The sequence below is a fragment of the Cynocephalus volans genome, chromosome 2, assembly GCF_027409185.1.
Source record: "Cynocephalus volans isolate mCynVol1 chromosome 2, mCynVol1.pri, whole genome shotgun sequence".
NCBI lineage: Eukaryota > Metazoa > Chordata > Mammalia > Dermoptera > Cynocephalidae > Cynocephalus > Cynocephalus volans.
This window is the reverse complement of record NC_084461.1, coordinates 185,709,359-185,721,580: the sequence shown is the minus strand read 5'-3', so window position 1 is coordinate 185,721,580 and position 12,222 is coordinate 185,709,359. Positions and strand designations below refer to the sequence as shown.

Below are 12,222 nucleotides of genomic sequence, written 5' to 3'. Positions count from 1 at the left end.
TCCTCATCACCGTTTTACGGACAGGGACACAGGCTATTGACTTGCCTGTGGCCACACAGCCAGTAAGAGAAATTGCTACTATTTGAACCTGGGCAGTCTGACTTCAGTGTCATGTCACTAACTCTCTGATTATGTCTTCTTCTTTTCTTATTTTACATCACTTTGACTTTAGGGTCTCTTACTGCAGTTAAAGTATCCTTGTGAGCTGCTAAAAACCACTCTGGAATGATGCATTAATAAATAAAATGAAGACCTTTGGTCTTCTTGTTTTTTGGACCCAGTTTGACAAACTTCACTAAGTTGATCCTTTAAATAAATCTGTTTTCTACATATTTAATTTATTTTTTTATTGTCGCTTATAACTTAGACTCCTAAAGCAGCCCCTTATATTGGAGCTACCTCACATAGTGTTTCTCTTTCTAATATGCTGTTTTCCCTCAGCCCATCCATTCATTTATCCATCCATCCATCCATTCATTTATCCATCCATCCATGCATCCATCCATCCATCCATGCATCCATGCATCCATCTATCCTTTCAGTGTTTATTGGAGCCTGCCATGTGACAGGCTCTGGACTAGACCCTGGTCACAGACAAGGACCCTGTCCTACTGGAGCTTCTCCATCCTCACAGGGAGAGAGGGAAGACACAAAGAAACAGACCTAAATGAGATGATTTCTTTGAAAGAAGTCGAGCAGAATAATGTGCTGGGAGAGAATGGAGGGACTGAGGTGACTGGGTGGTCAGGAAAGGCCACGGAAAGGCCACATTTTATCTGAGAACTGAAGATGAGGACCTGTCTGGGGGAAGACGAGAGCTGGTGTAAAGACCCACAGGTGGGTCTTTGGCTGGTGGACAGAACAGAAGGAAGGAAAGACTAGAGTGAAGCTGGAGAGGGAGCAGGGGCTGGATCAAGTCACAAAGAGCCTGGGCAGCCGTGGCGAGGAGCTTGCCTTTTATTCTGAGAGCAGCGAGAGGCTATTGGAGTGTTTTCAGCTGCTGAGAGAGAGGATTGAATGTTTTATTTTTATTTATTTTATTTCTAACAACTTTTTTCAATTAAATTTTTTTTTCTTGATTGACATATGATAATTATATATATTTATGGGGTAAAACGTGATATTTGGGTACAGGTATATGGTGTGCAATGATCATATCAGGGTAATTAGCATATCCATCAACTCAAACATTTGTCATTTCTTCTTTTTTAATTTTTAAATTTTTTAAGTTTTATTTTAACTTCACAATATCACTGTAGTTGATTTTTGTGTCCCCTTACCCATTCCTCTTTCCCCCTTCCTCTCCCCGCTGACTACATCAAATCTGTTCACTTGTCTTAACAAGTTCAAGGAATTGTTGTGATTGTTATGTCTTCCCCCCCTTTATTTGTTTGTATATTTATTTATTTATTTATTTAATCTCCCACAAATAAGTGAGAACATGTGGTATTTCTCTTTCTGTGCCTGACTTGTTTCACTTAATATAATTTTCTCTAAGTCCATCCATGTTGTTGCAGATGGCAGTAGGCAGTATTTCATTCTTTCTTATAGCAGAGTAGTATTCCACTGTGTAGATATACCACAGTTTCCTTATCCACTCATCAGATGACAGACATTTGGGCTGGTTTCAGCTCTTGGCTATTGTAAAGAGTGCTGTAATAAACATGGGAATACAGGTATACCTTTGACATGACAATTTCCATTCATCTGGGTATATTCCCAGCAGTGGGATAGCTGGGTCATATGGTAGATCTATCCGTAATTGTTTGAGGAACCTCCATATCATTTTCCATAAAGGCTGCACCATTTTGCAGCCCCACCAACAGTGTGTGAGAGTTCCTTTTACTCCACAACCTCGCTAGCACTTATCATTCTCAGTCTTTTGGATATTAGCCATCCTAACTGGAGTGAGATGGCATCTCAAAGTGGTTTTGATTTGCATTTCCTGAATGCTGAGTGATGTTGAGCATTTTTTCATGTGTCTGTTGGCCATTCGTATATCTTCCTTTGAGAAATGACTATTCAGCTCCTTTGCCCATTTTAAAATTGGGTTACTTGGTTTTTTGCTGTAAAGTTGTTTGAGTTCTTTGTATATTCTGGATATTAATCCTTTGTCAGATGTATATTTTGTAAATATTTTCTCCCACTCTGTTGGTTGTCTCTTCACTCTGTCGATTGTTTCTTTTGTTGTGCAGAAGCTTTTTAGTTTGATATAGTCTCATTTGTTTATTTTTCCTTTGGTTGCCTGTGCTTTTGGGGAAACATTTGTCATTTCTTTGTGTTGGGAACATTCAAAATTCACTCTGCTATGGGCTGACCGGTTAGCTCACTTGGTTAGAGCACAGTGTTATAACACCAAGGTCAAGGGGGTTTGTATTGCCATATGGGCCAGCTGCCAAAAAAAAAAAAAAAGAAAAAGAAAAAAATTCTCTCTACTAGCAATTTGAAATTATATAATATGTTGTTAACTGTAGTCTCCCTATAGTGCCAGAGAACAATAAAATTTATTCTTCCTGTCTTGCTGCAGTTTTGTATCCATCAACCACCCTCTCCCTGCCATTTGCCAATGTGGATGAGTTTGGAGAAAATTGTAAGTGAAATAAGCCAGGCACAGAAAGAGAAGTACTTTGTGTTCTCACTCATATGTGGAAGCTAGAAAAGTTGATCTCATAGAAGTAGAGATTAGAATAGTGTTTACTAGAGATTAGTAAGGGTAAGGGGAGAGGGGATAGGCGTTAAATGTTTTAAAAAAATCTCTTTGGCTGACATATGGATTCCTGGATGGGGGCCCCTGGGGGCAGTGGAGAGAGGGGAAGCAGGGGGACCGGTTTGGAAGCTAATGAAATGTTCCATCCCAGAGTGTCACCTGCAATTTGATCCCAGAAAGGATAGAGCTACGTGGGGTGGTTGGGCAGGGATGGGAGTGTTCCTTTCTCCTGAACCAGAGTTGGACAGCATTTGGAAGTCATCATATTATTATTTATTTTTCAACCAGTAGGTATTCAACTTCCTCAAAGTAGAAATGAACTATTTTTAAAAATAAATTTACTACACACAAAAAGAATATGTCATAAAACTCACCTCAAACTGTCCATGACAGCTCCGTAGTGTGTTATTCCTTGTAGTCACAGGCTTGTGACCTGTGACTTTTGTGACTCTAGCTATTTCCATTGTTTGGTGTATTTCATTATGGTGAGTACTGAGTCTTTTTCATTAACCCCTCTTAGGAATTTGCAGTCTTTTAATTCTTTAATCCTCGGAAGTGTCCCTTTGTTCCAAACGGAAACCATTCTGACTGCTCCTGAGATCATCCTTCATCCCAATGCAAATGAGATTGACAAAATGTGCGTCCATTGTGTCCGAAATTGCGTGGAGATCACCAAGGTAAGGGCAGAAAAGTCTGTGTTGTTTCTCAGGTGGCTTCTCATCACAGATGGCGGGGCCCTCCGGTATTGAAAGCGGGTTACTGAGGAGGTGGAGAACGGGGTTCCACTTCTGTCCTCCATCTTTCTTTCCCCGCTCCTCCTCTGTACAGCACTACATTTGGGAGTGTCCCAGTGCTGACCCTGGCTCCGTTGCCTTCTCTCTTCAGCTTCCCTCTCTACTTAATCACAACCAGTCCCCCGGCTTTGACCACCACTGTCGTGGAAAGGACCGCTGCGTTTCCACCTCCACCCAGACCTCTCCGCAGCACACCACACTTTTCTCCATTTTTGCCTACTTGATGTCTCCCCTTGAACCTTAGACTTGGCCTGTCCAAGATGGAATTCTTGATATCCAACCCTGCGACCTTGCCCTGCCCTAGTTTTCCCACTTTGGGAAATGGCACCAACATCCACCCAGTTGTTTTAGCCAGAAACCCAGAAGCCATTTGATTCCTTGTTTTTCTCCCCCACCCACAACCAGCCCATCGGTAAGTGGGGTTGACTTCCCTCCCATCTGTCCTCTTCTCTGTTTCCACGTTACCATCCCATCCCAAGCTGCCACTCCCCTCTCCTGGACGATTGCTGTGATCTTCCTACGTCCATTTTCTACCACAGGTGTCCAGGATTATCTTTTAAAAATACAAATCATTTTATGCCATCCCTTGTGTAAACCCTCTCAGCCCCCACCCCCTAATGACTTTTAGTTACACTTAGAACATCATCCAAACATCTTCGCCTGGTCTATGGGGCCTTCCTCTATCTACCACCTGCCTGCCTTTCTGATCTCATTTCCCACCTGTGTCATGCTCCAGCATGTGCTGGCTTCATTGGCCGTCTTTTTATACCTCCAGCAGGTGACACTAGTTCCTCTCGAAATGGTCGCATTAGCTGTTCCCTGTGCCTGGAACGTTCTGCCCCGACCTTTACTTGCTGGCTCCTCCTTGTTCTCTCTCATATCACCCCACTCCATCTTCTTCCTACCACCTCTCACTGTCTGGCCTTTTCTTATTTATTCCCCTGCTCATTTATCTGTCGACTGTCTCAGGCCACGAGAATGCATGTTCTACGAGAACACGGACCTTGAGTGTTTTGTCCACTTTTCGATTCCCAGCTCTGAGAAGAGCATCTAGCATATAATTGGATCTCAGAGAATGTTTTTTGAGTGAGTGTTTGTTGGCAATAACCCAAAGTTTGTCTTGCCAAAAATGGGAAAATAGGGTCATCTTTGTGGATAAGAGACCCCACACCCGCTGCACACACTGACATCTTGGTTTGTATAGCAAGTCAGACATATTTCAGGCCTAAAAATAAGTATGGATATCAGAAATAGGGAATTTCACTTCACTGTACTTGGAAATTAATGAGCAAATTGTACATATTTTATAATCTTTGCTAATACACTTATTTATTAAGCCTCTGCTGTATGAATTCTCTCAACTTATAGGCGTTGCATCACTGAGTCTTTGTGCAGGGAGCCAAAACAATTTCCAAGTGATAACTAAGTAGGAAAGACAGTCTATAAATCATTATGAATATTAATCACAACGTTTTATGCCAGTTTAACTTTCCTCATTACTAGTAGATGGATTTGAGGCTTTTGATGAAGCCTGTATTATTTGATCTTCATAAATTTTTTCCTTTCCTTTTAAATGAAAGGAATCTTTACCTATCCTCTTGGAAAATGTTAGAAGTATATTTCATTAAAAAAAACTCTGTGAATAAACATATATGACTAGGTAACAATATGTCTTAATTGTCACTTCTCTTTGATGTTCAGGATTCATATTTCATGGCTGAAAAAAACAAGCAAAAGTTTTTAACTAAGATCTGAATTACCTCATCTCTGAAGTGGAGATGATGGTCCTATCCACCATCTAGAGCTGTTGAGAGGATTAAATGATACAACACATGCAGAGAGTTGGCTGTTAATAGCTCTAAATAAATGTTAGCTATTAGTATTAGTATTACTATTTGTAGTAATATTAATAGTAGAAGTGGTAGTTTTTATTCACATTTTACAAATGGGAAAGCTGTGGTTCAGAGAATTTATATGTAACCCACCTGTGGTTTGCTATTGTGAATCACATTGGATTAAAAGAAGAGACAGCCTTGACTATGCAGCAGAGAGATGTCAAAGTAGCAGATTTGTTCTGGGACACTGGGCAGTCAATTTGCCTGAGCCTCTGTGTTTCTTCATCTGTATATATGGAAACAAATGTTTTATTCATCCATAGTATAGTTAGCTTTTATTGCATTACAAGCTGCTTTGAGCCTTAGTGGCTTAAAACAATATTTTTTTTAGCTCCTGGTTCTGTGGGCTGGGTTCTGCTGAGTGGTTCTTCTGGTCTTGGCTGTGTTCACTCATGTGTCTAGCAGTTGCTGACCTCAATCCCAGCTCTGATGATTGGGGGGCTGGTGGCTGGGGCAGCTTGGTTCTCCTGTGTAGGGCTTGTCATCACCTGGTAGGCTAGCTCAAATGTATTCATCTGGTGATTACAAGGTTTTGGGAGCATGTGAGTGGAAGCCACAGGGCTTCTTGAGTCCTTGGCTTGGAACTTGCCTAAGACAACTTTTCTCCCTTTCCACTGGCCAAGTCAAGTCACAAAGCTAGCCTGGGGTGGGGAAAATAGACTTCATCTCTTGATGGGAAGAACAAGGGATTCTGTTAATTTTTGCAATCTAGCACAATTTGTTAGTAATAAAGTGACTTCCCATTACTAGTGAGATTTCTTACTGAATAGTAATACATGCATAGAAAGCAAAATAGATACTAAAATACTGTCTTTCCCCTGATTCTTATTTTGCCAGCATTTTGTTCGATGGATGAATGGAAGCTGCATAGCATGCCCTCCTCTGAAGGGGGAGGAAGAAGAAGTTGTTATAATAAGCTTTTACAATGATATTTGTCTGAACCCTCAGATAGCTGAATATGCTGTGATGATCCCCCAAAATGTCCACAGGATTCTGATCAATCTTATGAAGTATCTACAAAAATGGAAGCGCTATCGACCTCTCTGGAAATTGGACAAAGCTATTGTGATGGAGAAATTTGCTGCCAGGAAACCTCCTTGTATATTGTATGATGAAAAGTTGCAGTTCTATTCTAAGATAGCCTATGAAGTCATGCGCCACCCTTTAATCAAGGACGAACACTGCATTAGGCTTCAACTAGCACCTCTGGCAAACACAGTGCAGGAAAATGCCAAGTCCTGGGTGATTTCACTCGGAAAACTTCTCAATGAATCAGCCAAGGAGGAACTTTATAATCTGCATGAAGAGATGGAGGTACTTATCACCGTGTTAAATTAAAACTACTTTTCATGAAGGTTGGTCTTTATTTGTACTTTTACTGCATTTTCTATGTTTATTTAGTATGTTTTGAACTTTCTTTTATAGCACCTGGCTAAAAGCCTTAAAAAGAGCCCCAGTACCCTTGAAGATCTCAAGTTTGTCCTTACAACAATTTCAGAAATTAGAAGTAAATCTTTAGTCATGGAGCTAAGATACCGTGACGTCCAGGAGCGATACCGTACCATGGCAATGTATAACCTCTTCGTAAGTCAACTTCTCTTTTCCAATGCACTTTACAGTTGGGTTGACTCTCTTCAGAAATACTTCTCAAGGACACTGCCATAGATTTGTTTCCAAATAAGTGACTTTAAGTAACACATTGTGAATGTAAAGCAACCCCACAGTTATTTAGAATAATGAAAACTTAGAACTTATTTTTTGATCTTGCATGGCTCAAATAGTATTTTTGTAGACTAGTCTATAACTGCACACCAATTCAATTCTTCCTCTTCCTTTCTTCTTCTTCTTCTTTTTAATGTTAATTTCTTTTAATAAATACAGAGCTCTTGCAAAAATAGAGAGAGAGAGACAGAGAGTTGTAAGATAAAAGAAACTGGTAGAAGATAATAATTTGATTAGTCTTGCTTTGTTTAGGATTGCTAAATGTGGGTTCCAAAGACCTTTTGAAGTCCATGGATGAGTTTGTGGGGGTCTGGGTTCTTCCTGAAATTGTATGAGAAAGTTTTCATATTGTGCATTTTTCTGATAAGGGGATCTGTAGCTTCCAGCCCAGGTCTACTGCTCAGTGAAGGTGTTTGACAGTGACACATCCTGATTACTAGACTACCAGGAACGCTGTTGTTTGAAGCAGTCAAACAAATAAATGCTGGAATCCAGATTTACAATAGCTATTTGTTTCTTCCCTTTTTGCATTTCTCCCTTGGCCAAGATTTTGTCTGACTTTACTTCATCTGGTTTATATCACAGAAATAATAGAAGAATCACTGTAACAAAGAATTTTGCACAGTGTGCAATGTGTCACACACACAAAGAATCAGCACGTCAAATTCCAACAACAACAATTATTGATATTTTGATTTGGATTGCATTGATTCTATAGATTAATTTGGGATGAATGGGCACACTTATAACATTGAATTTTCTTATCCATGAACATGTTTTTCCTCTCCTTATTTAGGTCTTCTTTAGGGTCTCCCAGTAAAATTTTATAATTTTCCCCATGGAGATCTTAGACATCTTTTGCCAGATTTCTTTCTAGGTACTTGCTATTTTTAGATGCTCTTATAATTGATATTTTTAGTTTCATTTTTTTTGTTGCTATTATGTAGAAATACAATTACTATTTGCACAATTTTTTATAGTTCACAAATTGTTAATTTTAATCACTTATTGGATTTTCTAGCACATATCATATTATCCATGAATATTGACATTTTCGTTTCTTTTTAATTCTTATATCTTTTATTTATTTTTCTTGCCTTATGACTCTATGTAGGACTTCCTGTACAGGGTTGAATAAAAGGGGTGGTAGAGTAAATCTTTGTCTTGTTCTTGATCTAGGAGGAAAAGCTTTTGGCATTTTATCATTGAATGTGATAATTGCTGTGTGTTTTTTGGTAAATACCTTTTCATTAGGTCAAGTATGATAAAATAAGGGATAAAAGATTTGGTCTTTGTCCCCAGTTCCTGACACAGCTTCTAAAACACTTGTAATTTTCTAAATGATAGGGGTCATAGAAACATCTTTTGGTGTAATATTTGGTCTTTGTCCTTGGTGCTTTGTTCCTAAAACCCTTGGAATCTCTGGAGTGATAAGAGTGTCTTTTGTATGCTGATGAGATGACTGGTGGCTGGGGTCTCCAGATAGCTTCAGGGTGGGGGCTGGTTGCCGGAAAGACCAAGGCATGATCAGAAGTTTGCAACTTTCAGGCACCCACCCTCACCCACCCCACCAGAGGAGGGAGGAGCTGGAAACTGGGGGCCACCAATGGCCAATGATTTAATCAATCACGTCCAAATAATGAAACCTCTGTAGAAACCCCTAAATGATGTGATTTGAAGAGCTTCCAAGTTATTGAGCACATCAAAGTGCTGAGACAGTAATGTGTCCAGAGAGGGCATGGAAGCTCCTTGCACCTCCCCCCGTCCGTCCCATACCTTGGTCTATGTGTGTCTTCCACTTGGCTGTTCCTGAGTTGTGTCCTTTATAATAATCTGGTGATAGTAAGTAAAGAGCCTTTCTGAGTTCTGTGAGCCATTTTAGCAAGCTGTTGAACCTGGGAACCCCTAACTTTGTAACCAAGTCAGACAGAAGTCTGGGTACCCTGAGTATACTTGCAACAGGCATCTGAAATGAGGGCAGTCTTGTGGGTCTGAACCCTTAAATGTGTGGCGTCTGACGCTAACTCTGGGTAGTTACTGTCAGAATTCAATTTAATTATAGGACATCCATTTGGTGTCTGGAAAATTGAATAATTGGTTGTTGATGTGGAAAAAACCCATCCATTTGGTGTCAGAAATGTGAGTAAAAACAGTTTGGATCAGGAAGTTCCCTTCTAATGTGAGTTTAAGAGTTTTTGTTTGTTTGTTTGTTTGTTTTTATAGGATTTTGGATTTTATCAATCATTTCTGTATTTATTGAAATGGTAATATGGCTTTTCTCCTTTAGTAGTCTAATGTTAAACCATATACCATCTGTCTTCTTTTTAATATATTTCTGGATTAAGTTTGCTAATGTTATGATTAGGATTTTTTTTTTTTTTTTTTTTTTTTTTTGTCGTTTTTTCGTGACCGGCACTCAGCCAGTGAGTGCACTGGTCATTCCTATATAGGATCCGAACCCACGGCGGGAGCGTCGCCGCGCTCCCAGCGCAGCACTCTACCGAGTGCGCCACGGGCTCGGCCCAATGATTAGGATTTTTGCATCTATGTTCTTGTGTAAGATTAGTCTGTAATTTTGAAAGACAGGCCTTTGTGTTTGTTGGATTTTCATATCAAGGTTATGCAGGCCTTGTAAAATTTATGGGGAAGTCTACTAAAAGTTTCTATTCTCTAGATGAGGTTGGTGTAAGACTGGAATTGTAACTTCTTTGAATCTGATACTGGAGGATGTATGTGTGTGTGTGTGTGTGTGTGTCTGTGTGTAAAGATATTTGATTACTGATTCAGTTTTTAAAAATGGCTATAGGATTTTTCAGGTTTTCTACTTCTTGATTACTTTTTTTGAAGCTTATTTATTTTTCAAAGAATTGTACCATTGTAAGACTGGCCCGAAAGCGCGAATCTTACTTGTTGGGAAGGCTCATCTCGCAAAGACCAGGAGACAGAAATCGCTGCAATCAAGCAAGAGGTTTTTTTATTCCAGCATGCTGGGGTCGCTCCGTCTTCAGGACAGAAGTGGCCCCAAGCCCTTAACACAGGCACTTTTTATACAGTTTTTAGACAGACTTTGGCAACAGGATAAGTTGTACATAGCTTATTGGTCATCTGAGGTGACCTTTAAATTCATTGATAGCTTTTGGTGGGTTTGCACGCTAACAAGGAACAGTGTATTGCTTAATCATCTTCCCCTCTGGGTCAGACCCGGTGGCCCCTAGGTAAGAAACTAGTCAGCGCTTCCTGGAACTGGGTGTACTTTTGGTGGTTACTCCCTTCCTGGAATCTACCGTGCCTGGGCCCACCTTGACTATGCTTATCCTTTACATGACCCCTTAGAAGCTGCCTTACTTAAAATGGCTGATGTACTTAAAATGGCGTTAATTATGTTCCCCGTCACAAGCAAGCAGTAGTACAGAAGCAAATCACGTATGTTAGAGTAATAAAATTTCCTTTACACCATCACATCTAAATTCTCAAATTTATTTCCATAGGAATTTTCATATTCTTGATGGCTGCAGGACATGTAATGATGTTGCCATTTTCAGTCCTGCTATTGGTTATTTGTGCTTTAGCTATTTTATTTTCTTGATCAGACTCACCTGAGGTTTATCAATTTGATTAGTTTTATAACCTTTATTGATGCATGACATACATATAGAAAAGTAAACAAATCGTAAGTGTATAGACCTTGATAAATTTTCACAGAGTGAATACCCCTTGTAGTTAGCACTCATTAAGGCATAGAACATTCCCAACATTCCACAAGCCCCTCCCACTCTCCCTTCCAGTCACCACCTTCTCGTAGCGGTAAGTACTACCTGGATGTCTAACACTGTAGATTACATTTGCCTGTTTTTGAACTCTATATAAATCAAATAATAGTGTGTATTCTTTTGTGTCTGTCTTTTTCTCATTCAATTTTACATTTTTGAGATTTATTCATTATCATTGCCTGTAGCAATAGTTTATTCATTGTCATTGCTATATAATATTCCATTGTGTGAATATATCACCAGAGGATATTTGGACTATTTCCAATGTTTGTATATTATGAGTATTACTTCTATGATCATATTAGTATATATTTTTGGTGAATTTATGTATGTGTCCATCTCTGTTGGATATAAGTCTAGACATGGAATTGCTGGGTTATAGGAAATTTGTATGTTTAGTTTTACTAGATTCTGCTAGTTTTCCAAACCAATGGCACCAGTTTACACTCACACCAGCATGTATAAGAGTTTCAGTTGCTCCACATCCTTACAAACGCTTAGTTTATTAGTCTTTTCGAAACACCAACTTTTGGTTTTCTTGGTCCTCTCTAAGTATAGATGTTATTCCATCATCTTCTGGCTTCTGATGTTTCTACTGATAAGTCAACTGTAAGTCATTTGGCTGCTCCATTTGGAGGTAGTCTGGTAGTCTGGTTTTTAAAAAGAAATTTATTTATCATCATCATTATTATTTTTTACATTCTAAGATGTTGAGGACCATTTCGGGGGAAGGGGAAAGGGGAAAGAGGAAGGAAATAGGGTGGGAGGAATAGGAAGAAGGGGGGCTTGGTTGACGCCTGTGGCACCCCCCTCATTTTGGCAGGGGAGACCAGGGGGTTTCTGGTGGCAGCTAGGTGGTCATTGACATTGGCCCTCTAACACCCCAGCTTGGGAGCCTGGGGTGCTTCCTGTGGTGGCTTGGTGCTTGTCACTGGGCTGGTTGCAGATGTCAGGGGGGCATGACTGAGGTCTTTGGGCCCCCCACCACCCTGGGTCAGGAGCCTTTGTCTGCTTTTAAGATTTTTTTCTGTCTTTGGTTTTTGACAGTTTTAATATGATATAACTATTATTATTATTATTTTTTAATCCTGGTTGGGATTTGTAGTACTTTTAAAATCTACAGGTTGGTGTCTTTACCTAGTTTTGGACAATTAACAGCTTTGCTTTATTCTCTTCTTTTCTGAAACTCCAATTCTACATATCTTAGACCTTCTCTCTAATACCCTATACATCTTATATTCTTGTCTGTCTTTTCTTTCTGTGGTTCATCCTGAATACTTTGACCTAGTCTTTCAGTTCATTACTTTTCTATTGAGTTATGTCTCATCTCCCGT

General features: G+C 39.6%; 1 protein-coding gene across 1 annotated transcript in view; it reads left to right on the top strand.

The window, feature by feature from the left end:
• The window catches only part of DNAH10 (dynein axonemal heavy chain 10), a 148,161-nt gene that overhangs the window by 39,965 nt on the left and 95,974 nt on the right, over positions 1 to 12,222 (top strand). The window contains exons 19-21 of the mRNA XM_063085892.1: positions 3,228 to 3,384; positions 6,234 to 6,710; positions 6,822 to 6,980. Of these exons, the coding sequence (XP_062941962.1) occupies positions 3,228 to 3,384; positions 6,234 to 6,710; positions 6,822 to 6,980 (793 nt within the window). The remainder of the gene's footprint in view (positions 1 to 3,227; positions 3,385 to 6,233; positions 6,711 to 6,821; positions 6,981 to 12,222) is intronic.